This window comes from Pelophylax lessonae (assembly GCF_965119305.1).
Source record: "Pelophylax lessonae genome assembly, chromosome: 6".
In the NCBI taxonomy this organism is placed as follows: Eukaryota; Metazoa; Chordata; class Amphibia; order Anura; family Ranidae; genus Pelophylax; species Pelophylax lessonae.
In genome coordinates, this window is record NC_138773.1 from 13412442 (window position 1) to 13433668 (window position 21227).

The following is a 21227-nucleotide window of genomic DNA, read 5'->3' on the forward strand; positions in this document are numbered from 1 at the left end:
ATCGCACCCTATATGAATATGCACTCACCCATATTTATATTAGGATACAGCGGCTGTGTCCATGCAGCCCAAATTAATGGGAGGCTGGCACAGGGATACAAACAACACCTGTGCATCCCCGTTCCTGGGAAAACATGAACCTGTACTGGACCAGCAGTGTATGCTGCCCTACAATGGGAACTGTGAATATCATGGGGGTGATAGGGTGAGTGTGTTTAAGAAATTCTGTGATACGTTAGTGAATTTTATCATTTTTGGACAGGTGACTGAGATGGGAAATGTTGTAGTTTTCTAGAACAGCTGATGTCATTTTCCAATTCAGTATTCCTTGAGTGCTATAATGACTGAATTCTGAATTTTATGAATATTGCGCCATTGCTTAGAACAAGGGTATCCAAACTATGGCCTGCAGACCACATCAGGCCCTCTACAAGATTTTATCCCAGCCCACAGCTAGGGTCAATGTTGTATTTCCAATGAGCACTGACTGAAGATGAAGGTCAGCAAAGAACACATATGGTCTTTGCTTCTGATTTAAGGGAGGACTTTGATAGGTACCCTAATGTAAAGGGGGGGGGGACTCTGATGGGGACCCTAAAGTAAGGAGGAGGGGACTTAAATGGGGATTTTTTTTTTCTGGACCACTAATATTTGTTTGGCCCTCATATTGAAAAGTTTGGAGACCCCTAGTCTAGAACCTTTAGGAATATTTGGAACTTCCATCCCTGGGTCTTTCTTGCAGCAAGCTGTTCCATCATCCCTTATTTGGGTTCTATGGTAACTTGATGGCCTTTACCTTACTAGTGATATTGCCAGGCAGTTGTAGCATTCATTGTCTGGGAGGACAATCATGAGGTGGTGTTAGCAATAGTGGACAGTAGAGTTGTCGTCATATTGGAGATAAAGTGGGAGTTGACGTTTGTCACATTGACTGGGGGAGATAAGGTGCTCGGGTTCTCTGGGTGATTGGTCTTAGGAACATTTACAACAACAATTAAAATAAGAAAAATCAGAGCCAGGAATATCAGCCAAAATGTTTTTTTCTGAAAGACAAAAAAACAGACAAAAGGCATAAAGAATATGGTACTTATGGTAGAACAAAAGCTGATCGCTCTAATAACAACTAACATCTCCAAATATATAAATGTCAAACAAGAACACAATGCAATATAGGAGGGAATGGGGAGTAGATGGTAATGGTACTCAAGTTGGTGAGCACCTGGTCAACATTGCTAACCAACGCTAACAACTTTGGCTTCTCTGCCATACCATATACTGGTTTTGTATGTTTAGACATTTTTTTTTATTTTTTTATTTTTAATTGGAACTGTAGTCAGAAAATTAGGTCCTGATAGACAACTTCAGACTGTCCCACCCTGCTCTGCACAGCCTCAGATGCTCTTATTCATGGCACTGTGCTGATAATCAGTGAGTCATTAGAGGTCAATCAGCTGAAGATTTGCTGCTGCTGAGGGAGAGGAAACAACAGGAATGACACCGACTCTGCCGATGAAGGACAGATTAGGGAGGAAGAAAAGAAAAGAAAAGCAGGAGAGATGACAGGATAAACTCTGCTGCCAGTGAGACACACAAGTTAAACTAACAAGAATAGTGATTTATCTTATCTCACTGATTCCTTCTACATTCACCTTTTTTTCTCCTTCTCCATGGGCAATACTGATGGCTACTGCAGCCTTCCCCTCTAGCTGAGCCAAGACATACAATCAAGGCTGCAACTGCACACTTTTTAATTGCAGAAAGTGACATATTTTTCAGACTAAGGAGAGGATTAGAGGTCTCAAAAAGTAAGTGACTGCTCTGAGCTTCAATAAAATGGAGAGGAACGGGAGCAATGCTGGAGAAAATGTACAGCCCACGCTACTTTTTGTAGCATAAAAATATGTGGAATCTATGTTCCTTGCTAAAAAACATCAATTATTATCAAGTTGTTATGGGTAAAGTTCCAATTTAAGTTTTTGATGGACCATGGTAGTTTAACCACTTACTGACCAGCCACGTAGACCTACGTCGGCTGCCTTTAAGTGATTGTACCGGGGTGATGCCTCTAGTTAGAGGCATCACCCCAGTACCATTTTTTATAGCCAGCAGTCGGCTTTCCGACGGTAATGACCAATGCGGCTCGGGAGCCGCTCGATCATTACATCAGCGAGCGGGAGGGGACGCCCCCCTCCTCCCGCCGCCTTCCGCGGCTCTGCCCGGGTCTCCCATCCCACCACCGATGATGTAACCTGGAGGCAGCATCCATGACGTCACATCCGGGTTACTCGGCTGCTAAAGGCGCCGGATTTAAAAAGTGAATGTATTCAAAAATGCAGTTTTCTGCATTTTAAATACTGTACATGTAAGTGTAGTGGAGGGGTCTTTTAGACCCCGCTCCCTACGTAAAGAGTACCTGTCACTGCCTATTGCTGTCACAAGGGACGTTTACATTGCTTGTGACAGCAATAAAAGTAATCAGATTTTTTTTTTAAAAAAAAAACCTGTGCTAAAATTTAAAAAAAATTAAATAAATAGGAAAACAAAAAATGTAGCGGCCCCGTCGCTACGTATACAGGAAGTCGCGCCGCAAATTAAATTGCTGTTCAAACCACATGTGAGGTATCACCACGATCGCCAGAGTGAGAGCAATAATTTAAAATAAAGAGCTACACTCTATCTCTAAACTGGTAACCATTAAAAATGTTTAAAGCGTCGCCTATGGAGATTTTTATTGACCGTAGTTTGTCGTCATTACGCAAGTGTGCACAATTTTAAACCGTAACATGTTGGGTATCTATCTACTCGGCATGCCATCATCTTTCACAATATACAAAAGACATTTTTTTTTTTTTAAATGCAGTGAAATGTAATTTTTCACAATTTTTCAAAAAAAAAAAAAAAATGGCTTTTGAAAGACCTCTTCGCAAATGCCACGTGACAAAAAATATTGCAATGACGGCCATTTTATTCTCCAGAGTCTTTGCTAAAAAAATATATAGAATGTTTGGGGGCTCTAAGTAGTTTTCTAGCAAAAAATACTGATTTTAACTTGTGAAAAAAATGTGTCAAAATGGGCTTGGTCCTTAAGTGGTTAAAGGGGAGTTCCGACCAAAAGTGGAACTTTAGCTTTAAGTAGTCCTAACCCCCTGACATGCCACATTTGGCATGTCATTTTCTTGGGGGAGCGGGTACCTAGTTTTGGAACAGAAGTTCTTCCCCTTCTCTCTCTCTCTGCAATCTTCTGGGACATGTCAGAGGTCCCAGAAGATTGCCCGCCAATCAAGACTCGCAGTGCAACTCGCGTATGCGCAGTGCGTACCCGGCTGGTGAAGCCGCAAGCTGTAACAGCCGGGTGCCCACACTAGTGGTCTCGGTGCCGCTGAGACCAGAGGAAGAGGAGAGAGGCTTCGGGTGGCCGCATCACTGGATCGTGGGACAGGTGAGTGTGTGTTCATTAAAAGTCAGCAGCTACACTTTTTGTAGCTGCTAACTTTTAATAAACACAAAAAAAGGCTGGAATACTGCTTTAAAAACTCTTGTAAGGTTTTTACTGCTATCCTTGGCTCTGTTAGATAGATTTCCCCTCATTTCCTGCCCTCATTACAACATTTTACAATGCAGGAAGTTAGGGAAAATCTGCAACAGGTACATACACAAAGCAACCAAATAGAGTTGATTTTCTAGTCTGACTTTAGGAAAGCAAATTCTAATATGGTACGCTCTTCCCTGGCTCCTGTTAAGTGGGTGCACTCTCCTTTGGCTCCTTCTGATTGGGTTCGCTCTCCCTTAGCTCATTTTGATTGGATGCACTCTCCCTTAGCTCCTTTTGATTGGATGAACTCTCCTTTGGCTCCTTTTGATTGAGTGCACTTTGCCTTGGCTCCTTCTGACTGAGTTCACTTTGCCTTGTCTCCTTCTGATTGAGTGCACATTACCTCGTCTCGTTCTGTTTGGGTGCACATACTCTTGCCTCTTTCTAGTTGGGTGCACTCACCCTTAAATCCCTCTGGTTGGGTGCACTCACCCTTACCACCTTCTGGTTGTGTGCAATGTCAAGGTTTAAACATGCCTTCCTGTAGGCAGCCATCTTGGACATGTGCAGACTGCTGTCTCTTATAAACTCTGTTTGCATCATCACTTCCTGCTGCCTGGGTGCCGCTCAGTGATGATGTTGCACACCTGACTATTTATATCACCTGATGACTTGCAGTCCTTGCCCTTGTGTTTGTGCTCCAATGTGCATCACTGCTAGCAGTCTTCTGTTCTCTGTGTTCCTCCATGTATGACCTGGTTTGGCTGACGACTTTCCTGGCTCTCGATCACGCATCGGCTTACATCCCCGCATCGGTAGACGACCCAGCATCAGCTGACTACCTGCGTCTGGACTCGACCTCGGCTTTGATGACTACCCACTTCTGGACTCGATCCTGGCTTGGATGACTACCCGATTCTGGACTTTACCCCGGCTGTTCCTGATTTCGCTCCTCTCTTTTGCTGTGCCTTTATTGTTTTTGCTGTAATAAACTGCTTTATTTTACTTGCATCTTGGTGTGATGTAGTTTCCTGGAACCCTAACAGTACACAGGGGCCATGAATCCTGATGATGCAGGTGCTCCTATGCTCCCCATGCTGGTTACCAGGCTTGATCAACAAGATCACCTTTTGGGTCACTTTGCTCAGGTGTTACGGATGTTGCTGGACCACACAGCACACCTTGCTCCTGGTGCGGCTAGGCAGGTGGTTCCTCCTGCTGCTGCTCCTGCACTATTTCCAGAGGGATGACTGGTTCAGCCAACCTCCCGCAGCGCTATGGGGGTGAACCGAGTCAGTGTTGTGGCTTCCTACCCCAAGTGGGCATTTATTTTGAGATGGTCTGTCAGGCATTTCCCTCTGACAGGTCCAAGGTGGGCTTCCTAATCTTGTTGCTCTGGGACAAGGCCTTGGCCTGGGTGAATCCCTTATAGGAGAATGATAATCCTGTGATACTTGATTACCCAAGTTTTCTTGCCTCTTTTCGTAGAGTATTCAATGTGCCTACTCGCTCTGCCTCTGCTGCTAAGCTGCTCTTGTCCATTCAAGAGGGTATACAAGTATGCCATCAAATTTCTTACCCTGGCAGCAGAGGTGGGCTGGAATAATGAGGCTCTGGTGACTGTCTTCTCTCATGATCTCTCCGATGCATTGAAGGACGAGATTGCGGCCAAGGATCTCCCTGACGAGCTTGAGGCTCTCGGTTCTTTCCTGATTTTGATCAATACCAGGCTCAGGGAGAGACCATCATTTAAGGAGTGCCTGTGGAGGCCTCCTACCAGATTGGCTCCTATGTTTTCCTTCCCACCCATTCCTCCCTCACCTCCCACGCATCCTGGGGATGGTGCGTCTGGCTGTGAACCCATGCAGCTGGGGTTCAATCGCTTTTCCAAGGCTGAGCAGGCCTTGAGAAGGAGGGAGGGCCAGTGCCTGTATTACAGCCTTGGTGGGCATTTCCTGAAATATTGTCCTACCTGTCCGGAAAACGCTCGCACCTAAGGTCCTGTCAGGGGCAGATCTTAGATGGAATTACCTTTTCCCCCGTTTCCCGTGAAGATAAACTGCTAATCACAGTCGTCCTCTCCTGGGTTTGGTGGCCACTTAGGCGTTGGTAGACTCCGGTGCTGGCGATTACTTTATTGACAGTATGTTTGCTGCTGCAAATTCCTTATCCTTGCAGCCCCGTGTTTCTCCAATTAGTCATCGAGGCAATTAATGGCAGACCCCTGCAACCTGTGCAACCAGCACAGGCCACGAGACTGTTCTGACTGACATGGCGATAGGGGCTGTTCACAGGGAGCCAACCTGTTTCCAGGTTATATTGTCCCCACACTACTCTGTTGTTTTGGGATACCCTTGGCTTCAGAAACACAACCTGACCTTTGATTGGCAGTCGGCTGAGATCCTCTCTTGGTCTCAACAGTGTGGCACTGTTAAGGTACATTGTACCTCCTTGAATTCAGTTTTGCCTACTGAATATCATGAGTATCAAGATGTATTTGACAAGGTGCGCGCTGGTACTCTTCCTCCTCTTCGTCCATACGATTGTGCCATTTACTTGCAACCTGGGGCCATCCCCCTCGTGGCAGGGTTTATCCTCTCTCGATTGTGGAGAATAAGGCCATTGGGAAGTACGTGGCAGATGCGCTTACCTGGGGGCACATTCGCAACTCCACTTCTCCAGCGGGTGCTGTTTTTTTCTTCATAAAGAATAAGGGGGGGGGGGGGTGGTGAGTTGAGATCTTGCATTGATTATCGTGGCCTTAATCACATCACGGTCAAGAATGCATAGCCGATTCTATTGATTACTGAATTGTTCGACCACCTCAAGGGAGCAATGGTCTTTACCAAGCTTAACCTCATAAGGATCAAGGAGGGCGATGAGTGGAAGACCTTGTTTAATACCGGAGTCATTACAAATATCTAGCGATGCCCTTTGGCTTGTGCATTGTGCCCACTGTCTTCCAGGAGTTAATCAATGATGTATTTCGTGATATGTTGCAGCAATGCATGGTAGTCTATTTGGACGACATCTTGATTTACTCGGACTCCATTGAATCACACTACCTGGATGTCAGTCGGGTGCTGCAACGGTTACGTAAGAATGGGCTTTTTTGTAAGCTTGAGAAATGTGAATTCCACCTGTGGCAGGTTGCCTTCTTGGGCTACATCATTTCTGCTGAAGGGTTCTCCATGGATCCTTGGAAGGTTTCGGCTGTTCTACAATGGCTTTGCCCTAGTGGTCTCCGTTTCATCCAGAATTTCCTTGGGTTTGCCAACTACTATCGGAAATGTATCAGGAACTTTTCCTCTTTGGCCAGACCTATCTCAGAACTGACCAAGAAGGGAAGTGATTCCCACAATTGGACGCCTGCTGCCATCCAAGCTTTCGAGGTCCTCAAGTCTGCTTTTGCTTCGGCTCCCATTCTGTCTCATCCCGATCCTGGTTTGCCCTTTGTCCTAGAGGTGGATACGTCTGAGAGGGGAGTAGGTGCCCTCCTGTCTCAGCATTGGACAACTGATGGACCCTTACTTCCTTGTGTGTTCTACTCCAAGAAGCTGTCTCCAGCTGAATGCAATTACGAGATTGGAGACAGAGCTCTTGGCCATTATCCTGGCACTCAAGGAGTGGAGACACTTGCTCCAAGGTTTTGTGGTTCCAGTTCTCAAACACACCGATCATAAGAATATGACGTATTTCTCAGGGGCCAAGAGGCTCACACCTCGTCAGACTAGATGGGACTTACTTTTGTCTGGTTTTAACTATGTGGTCTCCTATTTGCCCGGCTCCAAGAATGTTAAAGCTGATGCCTTGTCTCGCCAGTATTCTGAGTTGTCCAGGGAGGACTCTGTGCCGATGCCGTTCATACCTTCGGATCATATCCTGGCTGCCATCCGTACCAACTTAACCTCTTCTCTTGGGGAACATATCTTGGCTGTCCAACCTGATAGTCCCATAGAGAGACCATCTGGCAAATGTTTTGTACCTGAGGGGTTACGCATTAGACTGTTGCACACGTACCACAATTCCAAGACTTCCGGTCATCCTGGTAAGAACCAGATGTCCTGGGCTATTTCTGTCAGTTCTAGTGGCCATCTCTCTGCACTGATGTTGCTGCGTATGTGGCTGCTTGTTCAGTCTGTGCCCAGTTTGCCAGGAACTCTGCCTTCAACACGTCTTCCAGGATGTCTCCATTAATGGCTAATTATGGGTTCCAACCCACTGTGTTGCCCGAGTCATTCTCACCACAGGACATTCCGGCTGAGGAGGATTATCTTCGTGCCCTCCGTTCCTCTTAGGTGCAGATTCAAGAGTCCTTACGGGTCTCTGCATATCGTCAGAAGCTCTAGGCAGACCGGAGACGTTTATTTGCTCCTTCGTACCATGTCGGGGAGAGGGTGTGGTTGTCGACCCGTAATCTCAACCTCGGGATGCCCACTCCTAAACTGGCACCCCATTTTGTTGGGCCTTTCGAATCCTCCGTAAGGTTAACCCGGTGGCCTATGCCCTTGATCTTCCTCCTGGCATGCATATCTCCAATGTCTTTCACTTGTCACTTTTGAAGCCAATGGTTTGCAATCGCTATACTTCTTCACTTCCTCGTCCTCGTCCCATTCCTATAGGCAATCATGAGGAGTATGAGGTTAGCAGCATCTTGGATTATTATCTGTTCCGAGGTCAGGGTCAATACCTGGTGCACTGGAAGGGTTATTGTCCTGAGGTGCGCTCCTGGGTTTCCTCCACTGATGTTCACGCTCCCGCCCTTCTCCGCATTTTCCATGCTCGCTTTCCTCAGAGACCATCTTTTTCTCCATGGAGGAGGGGCCGTTGAGGGGAGGGTACTGTCAAGGTCTTATCTTGCCTTCCTATTGGCAGCTATCTTGGACATGTACAAACTGCTGTCTCTTATAACCTCTGTTTGCATCATCCCTTGCCTGCTGCCTGGGCGTGGCTCAGTGATGATGTTGCACACCTGACTATTTGTCACCTCGTGGCTTGCAGTCCTTGCCCTTGTGTTTGTGCTCCAAGGTGGATCACTGCTAGAAGTCTTCTGTTCTCTGTGTTCCTCTGTGCATGACCTGGGTTGGCTGACGATTTTCCTGACTCTTGATCCCGCATCAGCTTATGTCCCCACATCGGCAGAAAACCCGGCATTGGCTGACTACCTGCTTCTGGACTCGACACCAGCTTGGATGACTATCCACTTCCGGACTTGATCCTGGCTTGGATGACTACCCGCTTCTGGACTTTACCCTGGCTGTTCCTGCCTGATTTTGCTCCTCTCTTTTGCTGTGCGTTTACTGTTGTTGCTTTAATAAGCTGCTTTATTTTACTTGCAGCTTCGTGTGGTCTGGTTTTCTGGCAACCTAACATGCACTCACCCTTACCTCCTTCTGGTTGGCTGCACTCACCCTTGCCTCCTTCTGATTGGCTGCACTCACCCTTGCCACCTTCTGATTGGCTGCCCTCACCCTTGCCACCTTCTGATTGGGTGCACTCTCCTTTGGCTTCTTCTAATGAGATGTCTCCTATTGAGTCCTTCAGTTTAAGTGCACTGTTCCATTGTGTTCTATTTTGAGTTGGCTGCAAGACTCAATTTACCAAAAGCTTATATGAAAGGGTAAAATAATTGGCCCAGATTATTCAAATATACAACCTTCATGTTCCAGATTGGTATGGAATGACTGGTATCCATTTTCTCTTATTATGGGACATTCATCATGAAAGGGTCAAAAATGAACCTTCCCTATGAGAAGAACAGAAGCCACCTTTTATGACTGTGATGGATCACCCTGTCCCTGGATTGTAAACCCCATTTTTTTTATTCTCTTATGAGCTGGGGACATTGCTTTCTATTTCATTTTATTTTCACTTTATTCATCTACCGAACAAACAACTGAACAGTCAGACTCATGGCAGATTGCTAATGTCATTGGCTCAGCCACTTGTTTTCCACACATTGTTGAATATGCTAATACTGTTTGTGTTTTGAAGTGGGATGTAGATTGTATTAAGTCTGTCTGTCCCATTGTTAAATGCTAATAAGCCCACATTGTTCTGTCCAGATGGCTAGATAATTAGTTCAGGTTAATTCTGTTTCTGTATACAATTCCATCTGCTAATGCTAATTTAATCAGACCTGATACTGTATATAATGTGTGTGAGTGGGTTCAATAAACAGTTCCTGCTTACCCTCAACATAGTCTCATCTCATGTTTGTGGGAGAAGGCTATACCAGTTCTCTTGCTCTTCTGCCTGGATTGCCAAATCACTAGCTCTTACAAGAGCGGTTCTTGCTCTACTCTACAGCATCCCTCCCACTAGGGGGAAGAGAACATCTCTGGCAGCGGAACCCCTCTTTCCATCAGGGCGGCCGCTACAATGACCTTCTGCAAAAAATGGCAGTGCCCTGACTGACCCTCTGGCTTTAATGCTTTCTAAGTCCCTGACCTGGGCCAGGTATGCAGATCAGAAAAAGACACAATTAAGTCCAACATCCTTCACTGATGATTTAATATGGCTAAATTATCTAAAGTATTGAAGTCAGAGGGTCCCCTTAACAATCAGGCAGTTAACATTCTCAGAATTAGTAGGCAGGCAGTAATGACCAGTAAATAAAAATGAGAAGGCATGTGGTTTTCATTTACAAGTCGAAGTAAACTAAATTCATGTCTAACTCTTGAGCTGGCTGTCTTCGATCTGTCTATACTAAAAATGGTATCTGAATGATTGGCAGGTGTTCCCTTGTCCTGCCCGTTATCTCTGCTGATGTATGGCCCAGAATTAACTCCTCTAGTTTGTTTCACTGACAACATCCCATCTGATGTCATTCTTTATTATGTTTAACATGTACTCACCTTAATAAAGAACTCTTTGCGAGCTGTTAAAGAAAAAAAAAAAAACATAGAATTACTATTATTCAATAATTGTCATCAAATATTTCATCCCAACAACATCTAAAATCCTGAAAGGGATACAACCTACTTTACCCGACTCTGATTACTTTTAGAATAACTTCTTCAAAGCAATTTTACCTGGAACCAAACTGTCAGTGTGGTGGAACATTTCCCCTGCACCTTGCATAAAATAAATAATTGAATATATTTTATAGTATCATGTAAGGGTCAGGTCAAAGTCAGTGACGGCTGGTACTCAAAATTTTTGGGGGGGCGCAAAAAGAAAAATGTAATAGGTATTGCTTCGCGGCAAAAAACGCGGTAAAAAATTGCGTGACTTTGAGGTCATGGTACAGGCATGGCACAGATGGTATAGGCATGGCACAGGCATGGCAAAGATCATGGTATAGGCATGGCACAGGTGATGGTATAGGCATGGCACAGGTGATGGAATAGGCATGGCACAGGTGATGGTATAGGCATGGCACAGGTGATGGAATAGGCATGGCACAAGTGATGGAATAGGCATTGCACAGGTGATGGTACAGGCATGGCACAGGTGATGGTACAGGCATGGCACAGGTGATGGTATAGGCATGGCACAGATGGTATAGGCATGGCACAGGTGATGGAATAGGCATGGCACAGATGATGGTATAGGCATGGCACAGGTGATGGAATAGGCATGGCACAGGTGATGGAATAGGCATGGCACAAGTGATGGAATAGGCATTGCACAGGTGATGGTACAGGCATGGCACAGGTGATGGTACAGGCATGGCACAGGTGATGGTACAGGCATGGCACAGGTGATGGAATAGGCATGGCGCAGATGGTATAGGCATGGCACAGGTGATGGAATAGGCATGGCACAGATGGTACAGGCATGGCACAGGTGATGGTATAGGCAGGGCATAGATGGTACAGGCATGGCACAGGTGATGGAATAGGCATGGCACAGAAGGTATAGGCATGGCACAGGTGATGGAATAGGCATGGCACAGGTGATGGTAAGGTCATGGCACAGGTGATGGAATAGGCATGGCACAGATGGTATAGGCATGGCACAGGTGATAGAATAGGCATGACACAGATGATGGTATAGGCATGGCACAGGTGATGGAATAGGCATGGCACAGATGGTATAGGCATGGCACAGGTGATGGAATAGGCATGGCACAGATGATGGTATAGGCATGGCACAGGTGATGGAATAGGCATGGCACAGGTGATGGTATAGGCATGGCACAGGTGATGGTATAGGCATGGCACAGATGGTATAGGCATGGCACAGGTGATGGAATAGGCATGGCACAGATGATGGTATAGGCATGGCACAGATGATGGAATAGGCATGGCACAGGTGATGGAATAGGCATGGCACAGGTGATGGAATAGGCATGGCACAGGTGATGGAATAGGCATGGCACAAGTGATGGAATAGGCATTGCACAGGTGATGGTACAGGCATGGCACAGGTGATGGTACAGGCATGGCACAGGTGATGGAATAGGCATGGCACAGATGGTATAGGCATGGCACAGGTGATGGAATAGGCATGGCACAGATGGTACAGGCATGGCACAGGTGATGGTACAGGCATGGCACAGGTGATGGTATAGGCAGGGCACAGATGGTACAGGCATGGCACAGGTGATGGAATAGGCAGGGCACAGATGGTATAGGCATGGCACAGGTGATGGAATAGGCATGGCACAGATGGTACAGGCATGGCACAGGTGATGGAATAGGCATGGCACAGATGGTACAGGCATGGCACAGGTGATGGAATAGGCATGGCACAGATGATATAGGCATGGCACAGGTGATGGAATAGGCATGGCACAGATGGCACAGGCATGGCACAGGTGATGGAATAGGCATGGCACAGGTGATGGTAAGGTCATGGCACAGGTGATGGAATAGGCATGGCACAGATGGTATAGGCATGGCACAGGTGATAGAATAGGCATGGCACAGATGGTGGTATAGGCATGGCACAGGTGATGGAATAGGCATGGCACAGATGGTACAAGCATGGCACAGGTGATGGTATAGGCAGGGCACAGATGGTACAGGCATGGCACAGGTGATGGAATAGACATGGCACAGATGGTATAGGCATGGCACAGGTGATGGAATATGCATGGCACAGATGGTACAAGCATGGCACAGGTGATGGAATAGGCATGGCACAGGTGATGGTAAGGTCATGGCACAGGTGATGGAATAGGCATGGCACAGATGGTACAGGCATGGCACAGGTGATGGAATATGCATGGCACAGATGGTATAGGCATGGCACATGTGATGGAATAGGCATGGCACAGGTGATGGTAAGGTCATGGCACAGGTGATGGTAAGGTCATGGCACAGGTGATGGAATAGGCATGGCACAGATGGTACAGGCATGGCACAGGTGATGGAATAGGCATGGCACAGGTGACGAGTCAGCACTTCCCTGGCTGAGACACTTACCTGGCGACGGCTCGGCTCCCGGCGGCGGCTTCTCCCCCTCCTCGCGATTTCGACGTCCGTCCTCTTCTGCTCGGCTCCCGGCGGCGGCTTCTCCCCTCCTCGCGACTCCTCTTCTGCGGCGGCGGGAAGCTGACCGGGCGGTGACGGTGAGTGACTGATGCACGCACCGGCACCGCCCCCAACGAGGTCAGCATGGATGTCCTTAATCATGATTGGTCCAGGCTGGAGTCTGGACCAATCATGATCCAAGACATCACAAAAGGGAGGTGGTGTAGCGCTGTGCTCTGCACTACAGTTACGCCCCAGAAGGCTGCCATTTGGCGCCTCTGCGGGTGGAAAACCCCACCCCCCCATAGGCACCAATGGAGCGGGCTCCAAAAGGGGGGTGGGTGTAGCGCAGTGCTCTGCGCTACAGTTACGCCCCAGAAGGCCGCCTCTCGGCGCCTCTGCGGGTGGAAAACCTCACCCCCCATAGGCACCAATGAGGCGGGCACCCCTTGTGGGCAAAAATTTTTTTTTTCTTTTTCTTTTTTTTTTGGGGGGGGGGGGGGGGGTGGCCCCCTGCGCCCCCTATGGGACGGCCGCCACTGGTCATGCTCAGTGATCTCCATTTCAGATCTCTTCACTTTTAGAAGCCAGATTTCAGAGGAGCTTTATGTGTTTGATCCGCACTGATGCCCCATCCTTGATGTTAGGTCTGCATGGGTGTTAATCCCTTGAGTCACATCTTTGGGATAGAGATGTTAAAATGGCATGATATATGGAAGACAGATGAGAACAATTTGCACCTTCAGCCTTGTAAATTGAAGGATTGCCACCAAAATGCAGGGGTATATTTGTGACGCTTAGAGCAGAAGAGGAGGCTTGGAGAAGATGCTAAATATCTCCAACATGACAACAAGGATGGGATGTCCCATTCTTGGGGTGAGTGCATAAGTGTTAATCCTTTGAATTACATCTTTGGGGAAGGGATGATAAAACGGGATTATACGAGGAAGACAGATAACAGCAATTTTAACCTTCAGCCTTGTAAATGAAAGGATTGCTATCAAAATGCAGGGGTATATTCTTGAAGCTGAGAGCTGAAGAAGAGGCTTGGAGAAGATGCTAAATATCTCCAATAGGATAACAAGAATGGGAAGTCCCTGTGACAGACCCACCCTGGACAAAGAAGCTTTTAGAGGAGACTGCAGGCTAGTCTCTTGCCTACTGACTGGCCCTGGTTTTTAAGGGAACACTACTCTTTGTGAACCCTTGGAGTAATGGATTCAAGTCCATGTCTCCCCAAGACACACAGACTCTGGAACTCTAGGCCCGGTTACCCTGTTTAGGGCCTAGTTGCCCCATTACCAATAAGGACTGCTCCACACAGACTTACCTATTGTCTGCTAGCAAACTATTGGGGGGGGGGGGGGTGTTTACACTTGTAATAATGTGTATTGTACTTTGTGAGCTCAATGCCTGTTGCTGGTGTTCTCCTGCTATTATCTGTTTATTAAGGTATTATGTGTTTTCTGCTAAGCTTGTCTGTCCCATGGTTAATTGTTAATTGTGTCACATATTTTTGCTAGCATTCTGTGCACTCCACCTAGGCTGTTTTAAGTGCTGAGTTTATTAGCATGTTAATTATATTTCTGTATACAGTTGTGTTTGCATATGGTAATGTGATCAGCCTCACCTGGTTGTTTAATATAAGTTATCTTGGTTGCAATATGTGGCTACAGTATAATATCTCATATCTATGTTCAGACTGGAGGAAAAGGTATACTGATGGAAGCACTCAAGCGGAGTGTGGTATGGTTCTATCAGTCTCATCATTGGTGAGTGCATGAGTGTTAATCCTTGGAGTGGCATCTTTTAGGGAAGAGATGTTAAAACAGCATTATTTGTTGAAGACAGATGACAACATAGGAATGCACACAGGGTGTGCCTGGGTACACCATAATCACCTCGTGCAAAGCAGATTCTCCCTGCTACTGACACCATCCACTGCTCTACTGAAACCAACCTCTGCCCTATTGACATGTCCGCTACTCTACTAATACTGTCCACGTTTTAAAACATTCCAAAAATGTATGATATATAAATTACAGATCAACCGATTATCGGCAACACCGATATATCGGGAGCCGATATGCACTTTCCCCGATAAATCGGAATTGGCCTTTTAATCTACCGATATTGACAATATTTTCGGGACGTCATTCCGTATGTTGTGCGCACACGTTCTGCCTTCTAACACCACCTCCCATGCCTGCACGGCCCTTACGTGACGCCATTTCACTGCGTGCACTGCACTTAAGACCACCTCCCACGCCTCCCACGGCCTCATGTTACAGCCAGCTGCAGTCCGGTCCGGTCACACTGCCAGCCATCCATCCACCCACAGGCCCTGGCCTCAGCCACCCACCACAACAGGGTGCCAGCTAAAGCGAGCAAGCAACCAGCCACCCAGATGACACCAAGCCAGCCACCCGCCACCGTGACCAGTGTTCCAGCAAGCCAGCAGCTACCCGCCACAACAGGCCAGGGTGAGTGAGTGACACAAAGCCAGCCACCCACACAGCAGGGTTCCGGCAAGCCAGCCCCCCACCACAGTGTTCCTGCAAGCCAGCCCCCCACCACAGTGTTCCTGCAAGCCAGCCACCCACCACAGTGTTCCTGCAAGCCAGCCACCCACCACAGTATTCCTGCAAGCCAGCCACCCATAACAGGGTGACACCAAGCAAGCCAACCAGGCACCACAGAGACTGCTCCTGAAAGCCAGCCACCCATAACAGGGTGACATCAAGCCAGCCACCCACCACAGTGTTCCTGCAAGCCAGCCACCCATAACAGGGTGACACCAAGCAAGCCAACCTTGCACCACAGAGACTGTTCCTTAAAGCCAGCCACCCATAACAGGGTGACACCAAGCCAGCCACCCACCACAGTGTTTCTGCAAGACGGCCACCCATAACGGGGTGACACCAAGCAAGCCAACCAGCCACCACAGACTGTTCCTGAAAGCCAGCCACCAATAACAAGGTGACACCAGTCACCAAGCCAGCCGGCCACCCATAACAGGGTGACACCAAGCCAGCCAGCCACCACAGTGTTCCTGCAAGCCAGCCACCCATAACAGGGTGACACCAGGCCAGCCAGCCAGCCAGTGCCACCACAGTGTTCCTGCAAGCCAGCCACCCAGAACAAGCCAGACACAATGCCAAGCGTCAGCCACCAACCCACAACGGGGTGCCAGTGCCAGCAAGAGCAGCAACTTCAGCAAGCCATTTCTTTAATCTATTTTGTGTCTTTCAAGTTGAAATGGAGATGGACGAGGAGAGAAAGAGGAAAAGTGTGGTCTGGGACTATTTCTCGTCTCAACCATCACCAGGAAAAGCAGCAGTGTGCAACACATGTACAAGCTACATAAGCATGGGATCAGTAACTGCAAAAAAACAAAAATACCTCAAATCTTTGGGCCCATCTAAGAGTTCATCATATTGAATTGTATCATGCAGCACAGAAAAAAACAAAATGAATACCAATGTGATTTTGATTCAATACCTCCTCCACTATCCCAGGCAACAATAACCGATATGTTTGTGAAAAAAAAAACAGATATCACTGTCTAGATTCAGATGGAAGATTCCAACTGCTGGACAGAGTAATCACAGAGATGATTGTCACTGATAACCAGCCATTTACAATGGTGTCTGACTCAGGATTTAAGTGGTTGATGTCCATGCTTGAGCCAAGCTACACACTGAAGAGTGAGAAGTATTATCAAACCAAAATGCTGGCAAAGCTACACCAAAAGGTAGTTGACAATGTAAAGGCTATGCTGCAACCAGAGAATGCTGGCAACTGGCTCTCATTCATGACGGACTGCTGGTCACAAACAGAGTCCGAGTCACTACTCATTCTTACATGCCACTTCATTGACAGCGGATGGACAAAAAGGCAATTGGTGTTGAATACAAAAGTGATGTAAGGATCCCACATAGCTGAGCACAGTAGAGAAATGTTTCTAGGCATGCTTGAAGAATGGGGAATCAACAAAGACCGAGTGATGCTTGGGCAACTTAGAGGCAGTGGAGCAAACATGCCTAAAGGAGTGAGGCTTGCTGCTGATACGTCAGACCTCTGTGTTATCATGGCACACAACACCCTCCAACTTTCAAATGATGGCCTGTCAAGCCAAAAAGCTTTGATTGATATATGTTTTGAGAAGCATGAAGAGATTAAAAATGTTGTGCTTGCAAGTCTTTTGAATCCTCAATACAAGAACCATGCTTTCTCTTCTGATGGTGTATTGGCTAAGGCGAAACGATGGCTGACAGAAGATATGGAGGTGCAGGAGGTTCCTGACCAAAAGAAAAGTCCAGAATACTACTTTTATGAAGAGCAGCATGCTGAAAAAAATGGAAAAATGTCCAAAAATACATCAACGACCAGAAGAGAATCTGCTTCATCATCGTCAAATTGATCAGGACATTTTCTGTGTTTTATTGGGGCCTCATGCGGAGGATTCAATTTCTTCTGAATGTGCAAAGATGAGCCTGGATAATGAACTTCATCTCTATTTGAAAGAAGCCATAATTGACAGAAGAAATCATCCTCTTCAGTGGTGGAAAGAAAATGAGGCACGCTACAAAAGACTTGCTTCCCATGCTAGAAGATACCTCTCTCTCTCTGCTCCTCTGTCCTCCACTCCTGAGCATGTTTACGAAGTCGCAGCATTGTTTGAACAAAACAGAAGACGTTTAACAGGTGACCATGGACATGCTGAAATGTTCTGCTCTCTGCATTATAATATTGTTCTACTTAACTGGGAGTATTGAAAAGATCCACTGTCTAGCTGTTGTCTACATTTATTTTCTAGCGGTTTTGCACTAACTGCTGTATTTGCAGTGACTGCCCTACTGCAGAGGTAGTCCACTGACTCCAATCCAATCCACTGTCTAGCTGTTGCCTAGCTTTTTTCTAGCAGTTGTGCACTGACTGCACTGCATTAGTTGCAGTCAGTGCCTTACTGCAGAGGCAGTCCTCTTCCACTGACTCCAGTCCATCCAATCCACTGTGTATGTGTATTTTGTGTTGTTGTTGTTGCCTAGCTTTTTTTTCACTGACTGCACTGCAGTAACATATTGCAGTGTGTGAGTCCACGATTGCAGCACTTTTATTATAAAAGCGCTGCAGTAGTGGACTCACACACTGCAATACGTTACTGCAGTGCAGTCAGTTTTCTGCATTAATGCACAATCAGTTTGTGAAATGCAAAGAAAATGTCCCTGGAATTGAAGTTTTCATAACAGTTTTTATGCAGTTAATGTGTGAAGAATGAGCACTTCATGTTAAAAATGGTAATAAATAAAGATTAACATGTTTATTAAAAGATTTCTGTTGATTACATGTGTAAAAATATCGGCCAATATCGGCCGATACCGATATGCGATCAACAGAATATCGGTATCAGCAACAAAAAAAACGATATTGGTCAATCACTAATATAAATAGAACTCAAAGATCTAAGACTTTTTCATGTAAACAAAAGGCCTATTTCTCTCAAATATTGTTCACAAATCTGGCTAAATCTGTGTTAGTGAGCACTTCTCCTTTGCCGAGATAATCCATCCACCTCACAGGTGTGGCATATCAAGATGCTGATTAGACAGCATGATTATTGCACAGTTGGCCACACTAAAGGCCTCTCTAATATGTGCAGTATACACACACACGTATATATGTTTTAGCTTTGGAGTGCACACTTTAATGCAATAGCCTGCGCACACCTATGGATGACAACAATTTGCACCTTCAGCCATGTAAATTGATGGATTGCCATCGAAATGCAGGGGGGGATTCTTGATGTTCAGAGCTGAAGGAGTGGCTTAGAGAAGATGCTAAATATCTCCAACATGACAACAAGATGGGATTTCCCATCCTAGGAGAGTACTTAAGTGTTAATCCTTGGATATATATCTTTGGGGAAGAGATTAACCATTTAAGCCCCGGAGGATTTGGCTGCTGAAAGACCAGGGGGTATTTTGCGATTAGGCACTGCGTGACTTTAACGGACAATTGTGCGGTCGTGTGACGCTGTACCTAAACGAATTTGGCGTCCTTTTTTTTCCCACAAACAGAGCTTTCTTTTGGTGGTATTTGATCACCTGTGCGATTTTTTGATCATGCGCTATAAACAAAAAAAAAGCGTAAATTTTGCAAAAATAACAATATTTTTCATATTTTTTATATTAAATTCCCCCCCCCCAAAAAAATGTAAAAATCAAAATGTTTTTAACATTTTCGGCCAATTTGTTTTATGCTACATATGTTTGGTAAAAAAAAAATCGCAAAAAGCGTATTTTGATTGGTTTGCACAAAAGTTATCGCATTTACTAACAAAGGGAAAGATTTTTGTCATTTTTGTTGTTTTTTTTTTTAACGCGTAATGGCGGCGATCTGCAATTTTTTTTTGCGGTACTGCGACATTGTGGCGGACAGATCGGACCCTTGACTGACATTTTTGAAACTTTTGGGGTTACCAGTGACATTTCTACAGTAATCAGTGCTATACATATGCACTGTTACTGTAAAATTACACTGGCAGTGAAGGGGTTAACTTTATTTGAGAGGGAGGGGCTGTGTGTGTCCCTAGGGGCGTGATTCTAACTGTGATTGGCTGTGGCTTGAGCTGTAGGAACAATGATCAACGGTCCTACATAGTAGAACCGTATGATCATTGTTTCTACACAGGGGAGAATGACAGGCGGCTTGTTTACACTAGCCGCCTGACTTTCTCCCTCTCCCCGACGATCGCTGAGTGAGTGGCGGACATCGGGTCTGCCGGTCACACGCGCGGGGGGGTCCGTGACCGCGCGGGAGCGCGCCCTCGCTCCCCAGAGCCTCACAGGCTAGTGACGTACCGATACGTCACTCTGCCTGTGAGGGGCTGACCGCCGCAGTATATGTACTTGCGGCGGTCGGCAAGCGGTTAAAACGGGGTTATATATGGAAGACAGATGACAACAATTCACATCTTCTCATCTTCAGCCATGTACATCAAAGGATCTCCACCTTAATATTACCGACACTCAGAGAGGAAGAAGTGACTTTGGAAAAGTTACGAAACGTCTTCAATATTACACAACAAGTCCATCTGAATTAGAGAACCTACTACCAGCTTTGGTTTTAGTCTGTTCTTTTTTTTTTTTTTTTTTCACTTTTATTTTTACATAGTTATTTTTGTGGGTTGAAATGTTGCATTATAAGATTCCCAAGAGACCTTCTACTTTTTATTCTCAAATATATTTTTAAATACAGACTATTTATGTTTTTTTTAAATATAGACTATGCAACGTACAATTTCATACATTATTAGCATTTATAAAAATGAACTTAGGGTCTGTTTATAGCAGTTATTGCACAAATGTCAGAAGCGTTGGTGCAAGTTGAGCTCATAAAAGTCCAGGATGGGCTTTATATACACTCACCGGACACTTTATTAGGTACACCTTGCAAGGGTATTGGACCCTCTTTTGCCTTCAGAAGTGCCTTAATTCTTCATGGAATAGATACAACAAGGTATTGAAAATATTCCTCTGAGATTGAGGTGCTCTATTGGATGAGATGTGGTGAGTGTGGAGGCCATTGGAGGACAGTGACCTCATTGTCATGGTGAAGAAACCAGTGGTGAGATGATTGGAGCTTTGTGAAATGGTGCATTATCCTTCTGGAAGGAGCAATCAGAAGATGGGGACACTGTAGTCATAAAGGGATGGACATGGTCAGCAACAATACTCAGGGAGGCCGTAGCATTTAAACAATGCTCGGTTGGTACTAAGGGGCCCAAAGTGTGCCAAGAAAATATCCCCCACACCATTTCACCCCCACCACCCCCACCACCAGCCTGAACCATTACCCCTCCCCACACCATTACACCACCACCAACCTGAACCATTGATACAAGGCAGGATGGGTCCATGCTTTCATGTTGTTTACAACAAATTCTGACCCTACCATCTGAATGTTGCAGCTGAAATCAAGATTTATCAGACCAGGTACCATTTTTCCAATCTTCTATTGTCCAATTTTGGTGATCCTGTGCCAATCGTAGCCTCAGTTTCCTGTTCTTAACTGACAGGAGTGGCACCCAGGTGGGGTCTTCTGCTGCTGTATCCCATCTGTGTTTTATACTGCATCTGCCAAGGGGATGGAGGTGTAATGCTTCTCAGCTGGTCCTTTCCAGTTTGTACCATCGCTATAACTTGGCTATTTGAGTTTTGATACAATAGACCAGTCATGGATGGGGGTGGGTTGGGGGAGGTTTGGGCTGT

At 46.1% G+C, this 21227-nt stretch overlaps 1 protein-coding gene across 1 annotated transcript in view; it reads right to left on the minus strand.

The window, feature by feature from the left end:
* Positions 1–848: 848 nt before the first annotated feature.
* Positions 849–21227, minus strand: part of LOC309558414 (uncharacterized protein) — a gene marked incomplete at its 3' end in the record, with an annotated part of 87216 nt that continues 66837 nt past the window's right edge. The window contains exons 5-6 of the mRNA XM_082261488.1: positions 10390–10412; positions 849–1043 (exon numbers count right to left, since the gene is read on the minus strand). Of these exons, the coding sequence (XP_082117614.1) occupies positions 849–1043; positions 10390–10412 (218 nt within the window). The remainder of the gene's footprint in view (positions 1044–10389; positions 10413–21227) is intronic.